The sequence below is a fragment of the Dunckerocampus dactyliophorus genome, chromosome 10 (assembly GCF_027744805.1).
Source record: "Dunckerocampus dactyliophorus isolate RoL2022-P2 chromosome 10, RoL_Ddac_1.1, whole genome shotgun sequence".
Classification (NCBI taxonomy): Eukaryota; Metazoa; Chordata; class Actinopteri; order Syngnathiformes; family Syngnathidae; genus Dunckerocampus; species Dunckerocampus dactyliophorus.
The window spans coordinates 12,141,405-12,159,860 of NC_072828.1; the positions used below are offsets into that span (position 1 = coordinate 12,141,405).

General features: G+C 41.7%; 1 protein-coding gene across 1 annotated transcript; it reads right to left on the reverse strand.

Annotated features, from left to right (window-relative positions):
* Window positions 1-277: 277 nt before the first annotated feature.
* On the reverse strand, window positions 278-2,613 carry rasl11b (RAS-like, family 11, member B). The gene is made up of 4 exons (XM_054789841.1): window positions 2,339-2,613; window positions 2,192-2,248; window positions 1,925-2,001; window positions 278-1,404 (listed from the first exon to the last, which is right to left on the reverse strand). Exons 1-4 carry the CDS (start codon window positions 2,451-2,453, stop codon window positions 904-906), a joined length of 750 nt encoding a protein of 249 aa, XP_054645816.1. The 5' UTR covers window positions 2,454-2,613; the 3' UTR covers window positions 278-903.
* Between the last annotated feature and the right edge of the window lie 15,843 nt (window positions 2,614-18,456).

Consider the following 18,456-nt stretch of genomic DNA (forward strand, 5'->3'; position numbering starts at 1 on the left):
CATTTTCACAAATAAAATGTTTTTCATTATAATTAAAAATAGTAAAACAAAAATGTGTATTTAACATTTTTATTCATTAAATAAACAATCTAATTAATAAAATAATAAAAAAAAATATGTATTAATTAATTTCCTATGCCGCTTAATCCTCACTAGGGTTGCGGGGGTGTGCTGGAGCCTACCCAGCTGACTTTGGGTGAGAGGCGGGGTACACCCTGGACTGGTCAACATATCAATGGACAATTTAGAGTCACTAATTAAACTAACGTGCGTGTTTTTGGACATGTGGGAGGAATACCGGAGTACCAGGAGAAAACCCACACACACCGAGAGGTGTTTTATTATTTTAAACCATTTGAAACCTCATAAAAAAAGGGAACCAAAATATTAGAAACACCTTTGAGGATGGTGCAGAAAGGTTGTACGCCACTGCAAACTAGACACAATAATAAAACACAATTGGTAATTCAAAGTGAGCGTAAATATGATGGTGGTAAGACAGGCAAATTCGATTTCATCATTTTATTGTGAACACAAACCATGTGAATTGGCAACAAATAATAAATAACAACAACAGGCCCTTTGGTTACTTGCTGTTTAAAGTGCATCAGTGATAATAATGCTGCCATGCTACACCTCCCATGTCCATCATGTCCCCTCGTGTGTGGTAGCACCACCATTGAGCCATTAAAGGCAACTAAACAGAAGAACGTCTTTTACTATGTGTGTGTGTGTGTCTGTCCTCAACACCTCCTGAGCATCCTCGCTGCTGCAGGACATGACACCTCACCTCTACCTCGTCTCTGCCAGCACAGGACTTCATGTGAGAAGCTTCTAAAATTCCATTCTTCCTGTAGCCCACCCTGGACCACCTGTAGCTCCAACCCCCTGCTGTCCTCCTCCTCACACAGAGGTCACAGTCCTGACCTTGGCCGACAGCGCCTGCTTGAAACGCCTCTTCAGGTCCTGCATGTTAGGAGACTTGGGCCTGGGGATGAGCGGAGAGCGCCGCTTCTCTGCAGGGGCGGTTTGGACGGGCGGTGGCGCGGGAAGCGGCTGCTTGGCAATCTGGCAGCACAGCCGGTGGAAGGCGCCGTGCACCTGGCTGTAGTCCTCACTGGCCGACACCTCGTAGAAGGCGCAGCCCAGCGTGGCTGCCAGCAAGGGACCCTGCTGTGGGTCCACGCGCCTCAGGTGCAGCAGGTCGACCTTGTTGGCCAGTAGGATGACGGATAGTGTGCTGGTGCCTCCTCTGCCAGCGGAGGCGTGGGCCACCAGCTGGTGCAGCTGGGGCATCAAGTCGAAGCTGCGGCGGTCAGTTACAGAGTACACCAGCACCACGGCGTCGGCCCACTGGATGGAGCAGGTCACATGATCAGGAAGGGTGATGCCATTGTCGGTCAACTGAAGAACAAAGAATAGGTGAGTTTTAAGATTACTCCATCCACTTTCTGTATATATTGTCCTCAGTAGAGTCACTGGTGAGCTGAACCCTATCCCAGCTGACTTTGAAGACAAGAGGCGGTGTTCATAATGACAAACAACCACTCAAATTCACACCTATGGACAATTTAGTTTCCATTTAACCTAACATGCCTGTCTTTGGGATGTGGGAGGAAGGAGTGCACAGGGAAAACCCACAAAAGCAGAACATGCAAATTCCACACAGATGTTGTAGTGGATATCTATAAGGTTGCTCCATTAACCTAAATGGACCATTTAGACCAGTTGCTTCTTCCAGACACACACACTCTGTCTGGCTTTGGTTCTGGACCACTGCCCGGCCCGTTTGATCCAAGCCTTTCAGACAGCTCTTGAAGATATTTTTCCTGAGCTGAAGCATGTTGCATCACAGTGCGCTCTGGGAAAGTCATCAAGGCTAACAGACAGAAGAGAAGAAAGGAGGACGTGGAGCTCTTATTACCTCTGCGCCGGGGGTGTCCTGAACCTGGAGGCTGACTTGGTCTCCATCCACCTGGACCTCTCTGGAGTACAGGTTGCCTGCGCACATGCACAGAGAGAGAGGAAATGACACTTTATTAAGTGTAACACTTTTTTATTGAGTTATTCTACTTTATTGTGCAGCTTTTTTTCTGGTTGCTTGTAGTTGTCACTTGTAACTTTTTTTGTAATTTTGCCGTCGTCCCTTGTAATTTTAAGGTATGAATGTATATGACTGCCAAACACTCACCAGCATTTCTCTCGTAGTCTCCAATAAAGCGCCTTGTCAGAAACCTCACCACCAGCGCTGAAAGACACCAAAGCGCAGGCGTTTAACAGCGTCCTTCGTGGACTAAATGTTATGATTTAACTATAAACTTTTGATTGTAATTCTTACCTGTTTTGCCGACTCCGCTGCCCCCTATGACTGCTATCTTAATAACCCGGTTTGCAAGCGAGTATTCCGGCGCTGCACACTCGGCAATAGTGGACATATTCTGGATAAGACGCATTTTCTTTCTCCTTTTCCGACTAAAACGTAGAATCCAAATATTTTAAACAGAGAATAAACAAGCGTTTTTAATCCTTTTGTTCCTTGTCGTTAGCCAGAAATTGACTGAGCTAAAGAATGTTGACTCACTGAATTGCTCAGTGCTCACAAGCTGAGAGCACACTTTTTATAAGGCAGCAGTGGTGCCTTCCTCTGATTGGCTGATGGCAAGCTGTCTGCCCTTGTTGATCACGCCCACACGTGAATCAATCACGCCCCCTCCTCGTCCTGCAACAGGTGGAAGCTCATGATGATAACCTATTCAAATCAATGATTGTACTACTATTCCTATTTTTGGGAGCTTCTTTCACATAGACTTGTCATGCAGGGAGTAGCCAAAGTAAATACAATCAACTACACCTTAATAGGTAAATTTCAATTATAGTTTAAATTAAAAGTCAGACTATTTACATTATGGGTTTTGTATACATTATGGATAAATTATGTGCACGAAAATCACAGTAAAAAAAAATTATATATTATATATTGCTGTAGATTTTGCTGTTAGCACTTTATGTTGATTTTGGCAGTTTTAGTTTATATGTGCACGTAGCATCATATGTATTTTACATTAATCTATTTATTGTAGGAGTGGCATATTCTGCATTCTTTATGGTGTGCATTGAAACAGCAGTTCAGTATAGATGCTGCATGCCCTATATTAGTACAATGAGGTTGATTTGGTCTATCAAAAACTAGGCAACTCCGGTCTGTAAAAAAAGTACTGTTTAGATGTATACCCTATATTAGAATGGCAGGGCGACCAACAAGCCAGGACAGCAATATGTGCATTATGCTATTTTGCATTGTCTAAAACAGGGGTCTCCAAAGTGTAGCCTGGGCAGTTCACAGATCATTTTTTATTGGCCCCTGTCATATTCTAAAAAATAAAATGAATTCATTATTAATTACATATATTGGCTATGAAACCTACAACGCAAAGCTAAGATGTCAATGTTTTGTAGCATATTAGCGCATATTGACTTCCATTGGATTGGTTTTAGCATCTTTAATGCACTAAATATATCAAAGTGGCCCCCTGCATTTTCACATTTTTCTGTATGGAAAAATTTTCTAAAAAAAAAATTTTAAAAAGTGCATTACAAAATGTGCTATTTAAGCACTAAATAGCAGAATGAACTTTTTTTACATAAATGAAGTAAACAAACAAAAAAAATGCAGTGCCACATATAGTAATGTAATTTATCAGTGCATTTTCCATGTGTAACATCTTAGATGCATGGTGAAAACCATACTTATTCTTTAGCTTTTTCCTGCACATTTCTTCAGCGTGCACGAGTTGTGTTGTTGTGTTGCAGCAGGCGACCTGTTCTGACATGTTGTGAATCTTCCACACAGGGGGTTAACGGCTGCTTAATACTACCCTCCACCATCACCACCAATCCGCCCCCCTCCCTAAAGCACTACACACATCCAAACATGCCTCACACCAACTGATGAGTGACTGACTGCTCCTCTGCATCGTCCGAACTTGAGTGACACCATGCAACATGTAAACATGTCATCCATGACTAGTCAATTGACTAGTTAATTCTTATTTAACCTCACTTGTGTCCCACTTTCCCTTTTGGTTTCCTCAGTCAACCTCCGCATACCTGCGTGCTCCATCTTTCATTGGAGCTCTGAGGTATGTTGGCATGCACTTCTTCAGTCATTACACTGTGGTATGTATTTCTGATAAGAGTGCTGATGACAGCAAGCATGGAGATTTAATTTGTACGCAGTGGTGAACTCATCCACCTCTACGACAACGGGGACGAGGCAGGCATGTTTAGTATACATGAAGAGTTCGTTTATATATGAGGATTTCATTTGCAAAAGCAGGTTTCTCCGAGTTTGTATTTATTATCCAACCGCAGTCTGTTAAATATAACCTTGAATGCACAATAAAGAAGGGTTTTTATATTTTTTTTCTTTTTACTCTTTTCTTTTTTCTTTTGCTTTTTTCTTTTTCTTACTTTTCTGTATTTTTATGCCTTCCAAATATACAGTATATACAGTATATATTTTTTATATATTTCTTTTCTCTTTTTGTTTTTGGTGGGGAGGAAGAGAAAGGAGCACCTTTTTATTATTTTTTTCCTTATTTATTATTTGTTTTCCAAATTAAAATATTAAGGGGAGGAAAAAAATCAACCTGTTGATTTTTCCATGTCTTTTTTCCCCAAAAGAAAACCAAGAACGGTCCAAAGAGGAAAAGTACATTAAAATCAACTGAACCGAACAATTACAGCACAGGCGTCACATCGCTGAAGCCATGCAGCCCACGCTTCTGCGCACTTGTAACGCAGAGCGATGAAAGGGATGAAAGTGTAGCAACAGGCTGAGATAATAGTGAGTGTCTGCAGGTCATAAATGAAGGGATGCTTTTCAGCCTCCTCGCAGCTGAGGAATCACTGATTTGCGACACAAAAGACACACAGGAACCACCAGTGACTCATCAGATCTCATATGCACCAATTGGAATCATGATGTTTTAGTACAACATATTTATATTTTGATCAATGTTTTATGTGGGAATCATGCTTTTCACGTTAAAGATTTAGAGGGGAATCAGGGATTAGACATGGCTGTCTGAATGTTAATTCTTCATTTATCACAAGACTTGTTGGACAATGGTCTGCTCCCAACATGGGAACACTTTGGGGAATGCCCTTTCCTTTTCTGTCTTCCTACAGGACTGGAAGCTGCATGTTTGCTTCCTGTGTAAGTGTACCCCAAGACCTTTATGCATATACAGTGGACATTTCAAAATGTGACCACAACTTTCTGGAAATATACACCTCTAATGTCACTCAAAACTTACAGGTCAAAAGAGATGACTTTGGTTAACATCTTATTATGTGCCAATTAAGACAAAAAGTGAAAAACCACTGACCTGGCTCATTTGCACATTGTTTCAAACGGTGGTTACCTTATTTTTACACTTGTATGACAGTTAAGTGTGACTTGGAACGTTGCCTGGACACCACAGGGCACAGCTTTACCCTGAAACGGATTATTTGTGCTTCCATTAGTTGCTGTGGGAAAATGGTTTCCAAAAATGAAGACATTGGAGGAGGACCAGCATCCAGATTGCAATCTAGAATGCAATTCCGGGAATGAGAAATCTATGGATCGTTAGTGGAGTGGGTTGATATTTAGCTGGATTGAGGGCAATTGTCAAGGATCATTGGGGGTATTCATGACAAGCGGAATGTGGGGCTAATTAGGGGGCCTGGCAGAGGGGATGAGAGGCAGGTGAAATCCAAAGTGGGGGGTGTTCCTATTCACAGAAGGATGTCCTTGTTGACACACAAGTGAGTAACTTCCCGAGGTGTCCCAGCCCAGAAGAGGCATACGTCCTTCTGTAGCCCCCCACCCCCAGGCTTGATCCTACAAAGGACGGCCTGGGGGGGGGCAAACCTTATGATCTAACTGTCAAAGCCTTCTCATGATAGATTGTTATCATTGTCATTAATGGCGAGTGCATTGCTGGGCATGTTTGTGTACGTCCACCATAGATTAGCATTCCCAATGAGTGATGCATGGCAGTGCTATTGGCCTGTTGGCAATCGAAGACATCTTATTCAAATGTAAACCTCCCAACATGTTACACCATTTGCATACTTCTGAATGTCAACACTGTGTGTGTGCCTGAATGACAATGGTCAAACACACACACACACACCTCCTCCCACCTGAGGAATGCCAGCCTTAAAGCTTCCACACCCCCCAAATCCCCCATCCTCCCCTCTCCTCCGAGCCACGAGTCAAAGTTGTGAGGAAACTTGATGGAAAATATCTCAATCTAGAGTCAATCTCCATTCATGTTGCCCCTGTTTACATTCCACTGCTGATCTCTGGCACGGCGTCAGGATCATTGGCCCGCGCTCTCATTTCGTGCACGTGCCCCTGTGTGTGTGTGTGTGTGCGCACGGCGGCAGATTAAAAGCACTTAGTGTTGCAGACATAGACAGTGTGCATGTGACCATTGACACGAATGTTTACGCTAAGACGTTTAACAGCAGGATTATCCTCTTTTCACTCTTTGACAACTTGTTTTTTCTTCTTCTCACGTGCAAAACCGGGGGGTGGGAGATTGGCCTCAATGAATGACTGCATATTTTTATTAGTATTGTTTATTATTATTTAAGGAGGGCATCTTGCAAGGACTACTGTGCTGTAGTCGGCACACACACCAAGAGCAATTTTGCAGCAGATGATGACAAAAACTTTAAAAGTATGCATTATATGTAATGTAGAGATGTGAATCAGTTGCAAAACGAACGTGCATAAAAAGCTGCACGGTGGCCTAGTGGTTAACACGTCAGCCTCACAATTTAGAAATCCGGGTTGGGTAGAATCTTTGGAACATCTCTGTGTGGAGTTTGCATGTTCTTCTTGTTCTTGCTTGTGTTTTTCTCCAGGTACTCCCGCTTACTCTCTTTGTTGGATTAATTGTAGTTTAAAAAATCAGGCCCAGAAGATGGTGCTGTGCAGGTATGGGCCTGTTACCGGTTTCAAGGTATCCCGTGGTATGAAAAAGTTACTGTTTCAAAACCACTACAATTGTGTGTCATACCATTCCTACGATACAAGAGAAAGTGGAGGTCCAGCGCAGCCACCACGTGGAAATACTTTGTCACGCCCTGTGTACTTTGTTGTCCTGTGTTATTCCTCGCATGCGGAACTGGGCTTCGATGTGTTGAAATCACAGGGGTGGGCTGTGTTGCCAAAAGTCGAGCATAGATAGCACCCGGCGTTAGCTGCCTCATTCGCACTGAGCAGCGCCGGTACGGCCGCGCTGTTGTCGGGCGACATTACTCACGTCAAGGGTCACTAAATGTGGAGATGTGATTCAGAACGAGACTGGAGTGGAGGATAACTGGTGTAAACCGTTTACGCTCCACTGAACAACAAGCAACAACCACTTAACAACGTCTCAGTTGCTGACAACAATCACATGACCTGGAAATTGAAGTTTATTTTAAATTGTGACTGTTTTGACATGGCTGTTATCTCTTTTTAATTAAGATATTTCAAAATAACACATTTTAGAGCTACAGTATAATTATTATTTTTTCCCAAGGTTGTCACACCATCAGACTCTCACACCCCTCCAGTCTTTGCTGTTTTTGGAGTAAGGGCGGGGCAAGTGCGATGGTGCCCCACTAGGCATTGTGGTGTGTTTTTCCCCAACATATAATACAGATAATTAATTTAATTTAGAAAATAAGAAATGAAAATAGTGACTATAACCTTTTAATACAACCAATTAATCACAAATTCATTAATGTTAAGCGTGAATGTTTGTTTACATTTATGCTTAAAAGGCTCAGCTCCAAATGGGATACTTCTAATTTCCCAGAAGCCTTGAATGTAGCATAGCAACACGTTTGTCATGTGTTATGATTATTGCTCAAATGAGGTTCCAAAATGCTGTTGTCGTGCAAACAAATAGACAAGAAGCTGTCGTGTAATTGATGCCAGGGCACATTAAAGTTTGGTGGTAGAGGAAGCGCGGGCTCTTCTTACACAAACAGCTTAGGCCTCACAGTACGGGCTGTGCCTTGTTGTGTGTGACGGGATCCAGGCACCAGGCTTGATGATGTCCTCTACATCATCTCCTGCTGGGGGACGCGGCCACCCGTCTTTGTGGTGGGCTTGTTGTGCGTATGCAGTCTGATACATGACACAAACAGCAGAGACTATATTTATGTATTTATAGGCTTAATTGTTTTGTAGCCCCTCGAGCACGTTGTATCTGTCACGCTGCGGTGTAAAAGTGTCTTTGTGTGCACGCTGACAGACGAGCTCGGTCCTGAGCGTCGCACCTGCTGGATTAGACACCTGTGAACACATTCGTGCACAGGCATGAATAACCCTCTAAAATGTTTTTTTTTTCCTTCTTGAATAACTCTCAAACCAAGATGTTTTCATGGCATTATGAACAAGATGGCCGACCTTTTGTGCTTTATGCTTTTCGCTTGGCTCTTCTTCAGAGGCTCATTAATCCTCTCTGTGAATTGTTTCTTTTTACAGACAAAGTGTCAGGAACAGCACACACACACACACACACACACACCCACACACACACGCTCACACACACATTTTTTTCTACGGATCACTGAATGAATGACTCGACACTCAGGATGAACCAGCATCCAAGTACCTGGCATTCATGCACGTGTACGTGTGCACCCACTTAGGTACCAATCCTCTGGCTTCTGCATCACGGTGCCACCTTCGACTCACCTTGTTATACTGTGTATACAGTGGTGTGAAAAAGTGTTTGCCCCCTTCCTGATTTCTTATTTTTTTGCATGTTTGTCACACTTAAATGTTTCAGATCATCAACCTAATTTAAATATCAGTCAATGACAACACAACTGAACACAAAATGCAGTTTTTACATGAAACTTTTCTTAATATGGGACAAAAAAAATCCAAACCTACATGGCCCTGTGCGAAAAAGTGACGCTACATTTCATAAAAAGAACATCATACCAACAGTAAATTATGGTGGTGGTAGTGTGATGCTCTGGGGCTGTTTTGCTGCTTCAAGACCTGCAAGACTTTCTGTGATAAATGGAACCATTAATTCTGCTGTCTACCAAAAAATCCTGAAGGAGAATGTCCGGTCATCTGCAGCAGGACAAAGATGTAGCCATCCCCAATGATGGCAATATCGGGAAAAAGGAACACGAGAAACTAGAGAAATACCAAGGTCTCAAGGAAGAGCTGGAGAGAGCCTGGAAGGTGAATGCAACAGTGGTGCCCGTGGTCATTGGAGCACTGGGGGCCGTGTCCCCCACACTGGAGAAGTGGCTCCAGCAGATACCTGGAGAAACATCAGACATCTCGGTCCAGAAGAGCTAAGATACTGCAGTGGACCCTCAAGCTCTCAGGCTTCTGGTAGAGGACACAAGCTTGAGATGAACAGCCACCCACCCTACCAGGGGAGCTGGGGGGTGGGTGAGGGAAGAAATATTTATTATATTTAATATATATACTGCATATATATTACATTACTAATGCTGTTATTGTTTTCAAGGAGCGTGTAATCTAATTAATTACTATTTCAAACGTTACAACGCAGTTACCGGCAGCTTTATGATGCACTGCATTACTGGTCTACTACTACACAGGAAGCTAACTAGCTCGTCCGCAAGAGTTGTGGTTGCTCAGTGTCAGGAAAACACTGCCCCCAGTTTTGGTAGAGAATTGTAAGTCACAAGCTCAGCCCTCGGCCCTAATCTCACCAGACATCTAGTAACAGCACACGCCACTACAAAGCTATACCCCAATTATAATAGTTACTTTGCCTGGTAGCTAATTATACTTATAAATGAGTAATTCTGTTTAAATATGTTTTTTTCGGAAAGTAACTAGTAACTACAGTATGACTAATTACTTTTTAACGTAATTTACTCAACACTGATTATAGTCCATTATTTTGAAAACTGCTATTCTCAGTGACTTAAGTCAGCATTACAGAGTCTCCATAAATAAACCAAAAGGTGACTGTAATAAGCTACTCTTTGTTTCGAGTCACACTTTGCAGTCATGACAACGTACCACATAACCACACTTAAGTGCAGTTTTATATGCGTCTCCTCATGTGTGGCTATAGTCGTGTGATGTCATATATCAGTTTTCCCCTGTCTTTAAGTGACATTTCTTTGCACTTTTCCTAGTTTACCTGAATGTATGGCTTCCCGGTGTTCTGGATTGTAGCACTATTCGAGTATTCGACAGCCAGCACTGCAAAATTCAAGCACTTTACACATGGTAAGTGCACGACTGAATATTTTTTCCCAGTATAGACTGTATTGAAGCACTGGTGAGAGACTGTAAACACAAAAGCCCCCCCACGGAGTACATTTCACTTCAATTAGAAAGACATGATGTGGTAGGAGGTGTGGTGGTCTGGCTGCCCCTTCAGAGGAAAAAGAGAGGGCCAAACTGCTGCAGGCAAGGATGAAGGATATGCGTTCCTGAAGGGTACACACTGTACGTAACGATTGGCGCTCAGGCCGGGGGTGGGGGGGACTGTGCGTCAGACATCATGCAGGAAGAAGAGCTGCTGCCTTTAAGGCCTTCAAAAGCCTCCTTGAACCATACATACATGTGTTTCTATACGGTATATGTCATGTATATGTACTGTATATACATGAACGCCACGCTCCTTTGTCCAAGCACATTAAAGACGGAAGCATGCGCTCAAAAAAAGAAAAGTAAAACCCACAGTCTACTTTTCTTTGCTGTGTTTTTTTTGTCTGTTTTAACGCACGCAAGCAAGTGAAGGTGACTGTCGCGGTTTGTTCCCCGCGAGCACAAAAACATAAGCAATGAAGCGGCGTCAGAGAATCCAAGGCCAACGGCGCCCACTGAAGGATGAGCAAAACATTCACTCACTGACTCACAACATCCCGCTGACATCTGCACCGCCACCACCTCCCCAAATTTCCTGGTTTGACGTCTCGGTGTTCAGTTTGAAGACAGCGGAAGCGGATTCTAGGAGAAGAATGTTTGGCGACTTGGCGACCTGAGGGTCAGAGGTTAGAACCCGGTGCGGAATCAAAATATGGAAATCAGTCTGGTTGGTAACAAACTCAACGGCTAGCGTAATAGTTTACTTGAGGAGGAGTTACTGGAAGCCATTACCTATTCTGCTTTTATTAAAAGTCCAAATAAAACTCTGGCATAAACAAAGAATCATACCATGTGGTTCCACACCAGTCCTGGAGGCGGCTCTGGTCTCTCAAGCACCAAACGATTGAATTAGAAGAAGGTACCGTATAGCAGCTGTTGGCACACTTTAGAATTTAAAATAAATCAATTATATGCTGCTAACCGGATCTGCACCAAATTGTAATAATATTTTTTTAACTTTAGTCGAAATTGTTTTTTTAGAAGTAGTTTTTAAGTTATTCTGGTAACAAGCAAACAAACAAGGCAAACAAGGAAAACGACCTCCAACATCATACAGTAGATGGCTGTTCTGTGTCTACAAAAGTAGGTGTTTTTATTTTTAGCTGTAATAACTCCCCAGCAGTGGCAGCAGTGCTCACTCCCTGTTCATCCCAGTCAAACAAGCTCGCATGCTAACCATTAGCATGTTAACATTGTTAATATGCTTGTTAGCATCTTAGCATTTAAGTGATTTTTATAGGTATAAACTTACATAAAAACTCAGCACTAAGGATGCTAGCTTTTTTCTTGTTTTTTCAAAGATACAAACAAAGATAGACACTTTTTCAGGTTGGCTGTTAGCATGCTAGCTATTAGCATGTTAGCATTGTTAGCATGTTAACATAAGCATGTTAGCATATTTGCTATTTTCAAAGGTATAAAATTATATAGACGGTGTTTTCATGTTCAGTGTTACTAGTTAGCATTAACATGTTCAGTGTTAATAGTTAGCATTAACATGTTACAATACTGATAGCATTTAAGCCATTTTCATATGTGTAAACTTACATAAAGAGTAAGTGCTATTACAAGTGTTAGCATGCCTAAACCTTTTTAATTAATTCATAACGACAAAAATTTTACATAATAAAACAATTATATATAGTTTGGATTAATACATTGACAAATAAAATATATAAAATAATAAAACAGCATTGGCAGGAAGTACATACGGTCAATAAATGCGTATTTCTCTTTTTCTTTTCACCCTGGAAGAGATCCTAACTCTCCTTGGATCCAAATGACACTTTTTTCACCCCACCACCGGCTAGCACATATTACCAAGAGTGGTTGCAGAGAACAGATTGCACAAAAAATGTCTATATTCTTCACAATTACGAGTTAAACTGAATGACACTGTCCTTTGGCCCAAAAAGGAGAGTAGCATGAATGGCTGCCACTCATGCACATGCCTGTAATGCAGGGGTCCCCAACGTTTTTTCTTGTGAGAGCTACTTTTACAAAATGGAAATGGCTAAGAGCTACTCATTTTTGCAACATTTACTGTCATAGCTTATTTCAACCCAAACAAACCAAATATGCTTGTTTTACCAGAACATTAACAAAATGCTGGTGTCCACAACTCTCTCATTTTCTATTTCAGAATGCGTTTCTGTCTAGCGCTCTTACATTATTAACTGAAAACCAGAAAGAAAAGCAGGCTTGCGGGTGCCTCGTGTGGTCGTGGTGCCCTCGGACACCGCGTTGGTGGCCCCTGCTGTAGTGTGTGTGCACATACCGTTGTTTATACTTGTTTATTGTGGTTAACTGGTTCCAACCCCAACGAGAAGTAGGATTCAATGTTAATATTTGGAATATTTTCATAGTTAGGGCATAGAAAACCTCTTTATAAATATGTTTTTTAACATTATTAGAGCCCTGTAGACATGAAATATCACCCTGTAGTCACCTTGATACTCCTATTATTCTTTCTACATTGCACAGGCTACAGGATCACTGCAGGGACATAAGAGACGGCGGCTTCCGCTAGCATAGCAAGGCACCGAGCTAACTGGCGTCGCTTTTCCTGTTTTGTCTTTGCCTTTTCCATTTGTGTTTTTTCATTTAGTAATTCTTCATTCTTTTGCATTTGCATGCTTTTGCATTTGCCATTACTGAATGAAAAAACACAAATGGAAAAGACAAAGACAATACAGAAATCATTCTTTTGTCTTTGTCATTACTAAATGCAATGACAAAACGCAAGTGGAAAAGACAAATACAAAACAGGAAAAACAACGACAATTTGGAAAAAACAAAGACAATACAGAAAAAACAATGACAAAATGGAAAAAGAATATGACTACATTTGTATTTTTTTATTATTGATTCTCTTTGTATTTCCACATGTATTCCCTTTTAATTTTGGCACTCCTGTGATTCCATTCAAAACTGCGATCATTTATTGATCAAGTAATTTTGGAAAAAACTGCAATAGAGTGAGCGAGCTATGTTGGAACGGCAACGTAGCGAGGGACGACTGTACACGTACACGCAGTCTCAGAGAAGCTATGACAATTAGCAGTCGTGCCTGAGCAAGAAGATAGGATATACAGGTACAACGTTCGAACGCTGGCGCCCCCAGTCGCAACACCTAACCATGACAGAGGAAGAATGCCCCACATTTTGTCTTTGCCGCTGGCAGACTGCGTTCACGTGCTCGAGGGGCTAGAAAGTGGGTCAAGCAGGCTGTTGTCTTGAGGTTATGAAAACCAATCTTTTGTTATTGAGCGTGATTGCAACTCTGAGGCTGCCTGGAGAGATCACAGACGATATGCACGGGAATAATGTGTGTCATCTGTAGAACCCAATGTGATTATAGCTCCATTTCATGCCCCAGTGGAAAATAGAAATCATCATGCAGCGGCAAAACAAAGACAATGTGACTATTTTCTTTGTGTTTGCTGTTGTGTAGTTTGACCTATATATGAATCACTGACGAGCCGTCAGAGGAGGCAGAGGCAGAGCCTTACCTGTCATGATGAAAAATACAAACACAAATGATAACATGAAATAAATATTAATATTTGTCCATTGAAGTCTATTACAAATGTATTTCCTGTATGATTCCAGTAGTTTTCTGAAATAAAAATCGCTGAATTTCCAGATTTTCCGAAGAAATACAGGGAATCAACCGAAAGTGAGGCCACCTTGAACGTGGCTTCTCGGCTGAGCACGCAAGCCCCACCTACCATCTGAGTGCACACCGAGTTGGCTCATGGCGCCTATCACTTTCTGTTTGTCAGCATGTCGCCAATCATATAATGTGGCAGAAACATGTACAGTATTACACACCATGACTTTCTACAGCCTGTGTAATGCTTTAATGTGAGTGTGACGTCATTATCCTTGCTAATCAGACAATTAAATACATAGAAAGGGAGGGTGCTTGTCACTGACGTCCTTCCACACAATTAAGTCATCTTCTTTACGTTTAATTTTACATCTTCTTCTTTGCCTTTCAGCTTTTCCCTTCAGGGGTCGCTACAGCGAATCAATTGCCTCCATCTAACCCTGTCTTCTGCATCCTCTTCTCTCACACCAACTACCTTCATGTCCTCTTTCACTACATCCATAAACCTCCTCTTTGGTCTTCCTCTAAGCCTCCTGCCCGGCAGTTCCAAACTCAGCATCCTTCTACCTACAGAATATATTCCCTATCTCTCCTCTGGACATGTCCAAACCATCTCAGTCTGGCCTCTCTGACTTTATCTCCAAAACCTCTAACATGTGCTGTCCCTCTGATGTACTCATTCCTGATCTTATCCTTCCTGGTCACTCCCAGAGAAAACCTCAGCATCTTCATCTCTGCTACCTCCAGCTCTGTCTCCCGTCTTTTCCTCATTGACACTGTCTCTAGACTAAACAACATCACTGGTCTCACCACAGTTTTGTACACCTTTCCTTTCATTTTAGCTGAAACTCTTCTATCACACATCACACCTGACACTTTTCTCCACCCGTACCATCCTGACTGTACACGCTTCTTCACCTCTTTTATTATTATTATTATTATTATTATCATTATTATTATTATTTACATCATATGACATACTAGAAAATAGACCAAATTTTGCAAGTGTGGATATTCTTGCAAAAATCTAGATAAAATATTAGCACCATCCACCAGTGTGTTCAAAAAACCATCAAAACATCAAAGAACCTATGCTGGGCTTTTCCTGAACAAGCGGCTCAAAGTTCTTATTAAATTTACAGTGCACACACTTAGATGTGTTGTTGTATCAATGCTATGATGGCCTTACACAACTACAATGTCTCCCAGCACAGCGTAGACCTCCGCTGAGGCCAAAAAAGTGAAAACAAAAATAGCAACGTTTGCGGCCCATTGTGGTTTCCTTGATGGCAAAATATTCTGTATCTGCACCCTTATCCAGATTCTCACCAAAAATGAGTCACTGCTCTTTGAGTCACTACAGAACCACAGAATTGTAAAAAATATAACATACAGTGGTGTGAAGAAGTGTTTGCCCCCTTCTTCATTGCTTATTTTTTTGCGTTTTTTTGCGATTGTCACACTTAAATGTTTCAGATCAATTTTAATATTAGTCAGTGACAACACAATTGAATTCAATTTAAATGTTTTTTTTTATTATAAAGAGAGAAAAAAAATCCAAACCTACACGACCCTGTGTGAAATAGTGAATGCGCCCCCCCCCCTTAAAACGTAACTTAACTGTGGTTTATCACACCTCAGTTCAATTTCTCTAGTTATAAAGCCATTTCTAAGGCTTTGGGACTCCAGTGAACCACAGTGAGAGCCATTATCCACAAATGGTGACACCATGGAACAGTGGTGAACCTTCCCAGGAGTGGCCGGCCAATCAAAATTACCCCAAGAGCGCAGCGAAGACTCATCCAAGAGGTCACAAAAGACCCCACAACAACATCCAGCAACTGCAGGCCTCACTTGCCTCAGTTAAGGTCAGTTAGAGTTCATGACTCCATCATAAGAAAGACACTGGGCAAAAACGGCCTGCATGGCAGACTTCCAAGACAAAAGCCACTACTGAACAAAAAGAACATTAACATCCCCAAGACCTTTGGGAAAATACTGTGGTCTGATGAGACAAAAGTTGAACTTTTTGGAAGGTGTGTGTCCCATTACATCCGGTGTAAAAGTAAAGCCGCATTCAGAAAAAGAACATCATACCAACAGTAAAATACGGTGGTGGTAGTGTGATGGTCTGGGGCTGTTTTGCTGCTTCAAGACCTGGAAGACTTGCTTTGATAAATTGAACCATGATTTCTGCTGTCTTCCAAAAGATCCTGAGGGAGAATGTCCAGCGATCTGTTTGTGACCTCAAGTTGAAACCAACTTGGGTTCTGCAGCAGGACAATGATCCAAAACACACCAGCAAGTCCACATCTGAATGGCTGAAGAAAAACAAAATGAAGACTTTGGCTTGGCCTAGTCAAAGTCCTGACCTGAATCCTATTGAGATGCTGTAGCATGACCTTAAAAATGCGCTTCATGCTGGAAAACCCTCCAATGTGGCTGAATTACAACAATTCTCAGAGTGGCCCAACCAGTTAGGTTTAGGGGCCAATCACTTTTTCACACAGGGCATTTTAGGTGTGCATTTTTTCTCCCTTAATAATAAAAAGTTTCATTTAAAAACTGCATTTTGTGTTCAGTTCTGTTGTCATTGACTAATATTTAAATTTGTTTGATGATCTGAAACTTTTAAGTATGACAAACATGCAAAAAAAATATGTTTAATTAGTAAGGGGGAAAACACTTTTTCAGACCACTGCATATTATATATTCACAATCATGTGTGCCAATCCATTGCTTTAGTATTGACCAATACAATGTTGATCCGACCAAGAACATCCATGGGGTCCACTGAGCGTTGTGTACCCAGCATGCCTTGTTGCTGTGTTTAATAAATTCCTACGAGCAGACATGTCCACTGAACTCCAGATAGGAACAGAGTGTACCGCAGCCAAGGAGCCATCCAGGGCTAGTGTGTGTGTGTGTGTGTGTGTGTGTGTGCGTGTGTGTGTGTGTGGAGATGAAGGATGGTAAACAACAGACTCCCCAACTACCCTCCTCGATTGCTTAGTACATCATTTTCTTATTCACCTAAGGAGGTGATATCTCTTTATCACACTGATGTGTATGAGGCCTTCATACGGGCATACAGGGCTGCTGTTTCCATGGCAATACGTTTTGTTTCACACACTGCTGCACATGAGTCATGAGTATAACGGTGACTTAATTAATGTTATGTGACCATGTGCTGACAAAACACCGAATTTCCTCAAACGGTGGCCCCGGTTGTGTTAGTTTACTTAACTGCAGAGAGTGCCAGACGTTTATTTGCGGAGAGGCATCTATTAGTACTTTTGTTATTGATACAATTTACATATATGAGGAAAAGTGAGATTACTTCATGTTTGGAGCGGTAAAATAAAAATTTCAAGCATTTTGCCTTGCGTGAAAAGCATTCAAATTGATTTCTCTCCTCATTGCAGGAAAGTCATCTCTTTTTTTTGCATTACGAGAAACATGCTCTCAATATTTTGCTTTTCTCTGTTTGCCTGCAGTGAAAGTGCAAACACCATGCTTCCCCTGCTGGCTGGCTGCCTCACAAAACATGTTGTGGAAACAAAATGTGAGAAGGCGCCCACATACTTAATGAAAGAATGAAAAGGTAAAAAAAAAATGCCACCTCCTCACAACTACACAGCCTGAACAGGATAATGACAACAGATGTTATCTCATCATCATCATTATGTGCTTCTACAGAGTTTCTCCATGCCTGTTTTGGTTATGTGGCTGCCACTGAGAGCGTCCCTGAGTGCATTTGTCACCTGTAAGTACAGAGACAGCTATTGTAAAGTCAATAAAAAGCAGCATGCGTCAGAAAATGGAACATCCACCGATGCCCACGTGTGTAATTATCATCAAAGTAACGACTGAAATAGTCTGGAACATTGCTACAGCTGCTATTGTTTCCCTGTCAATTACCTACTGACATAATGTAAGCAAATGATGCAAATACAAGAGCAGGTCATTGCCCCACCATGCTGCTTACCAAACATCAACAATGACAACCTCCCATCCTCCACAGCTCAAACTGTGAAGCCCCAATGTGTTATTCTGTGAATCCCTCTCTTCTTTTCTCTCTTCCCCTTCTTTTTGAAGTCTGTTTTATCATAATTATTTGTTATTTTCCTTTCTTTTTTTGTTTAGATAAAAATGCTAAGGAGATAATTGCCTAGGGATTGTTTTGAAAGCACAAACAAAGCAGGCATGTCATTGGACGACAGCGACCTGGGGGGCTCAGTGGGACTCCCACAGAGCACTACAGAGATAAGACCTCTCCTTTTTAATGTCCCCCTTCTGGCTACATCATGCATTCAGTATGCAGAATAATATACACTCCTGATCAAAATCTTAAGACCAGTTGAAAAATTGCAAGAATTTACATTTTGCACTGCTAGATGCTAAGGAGGTTCCA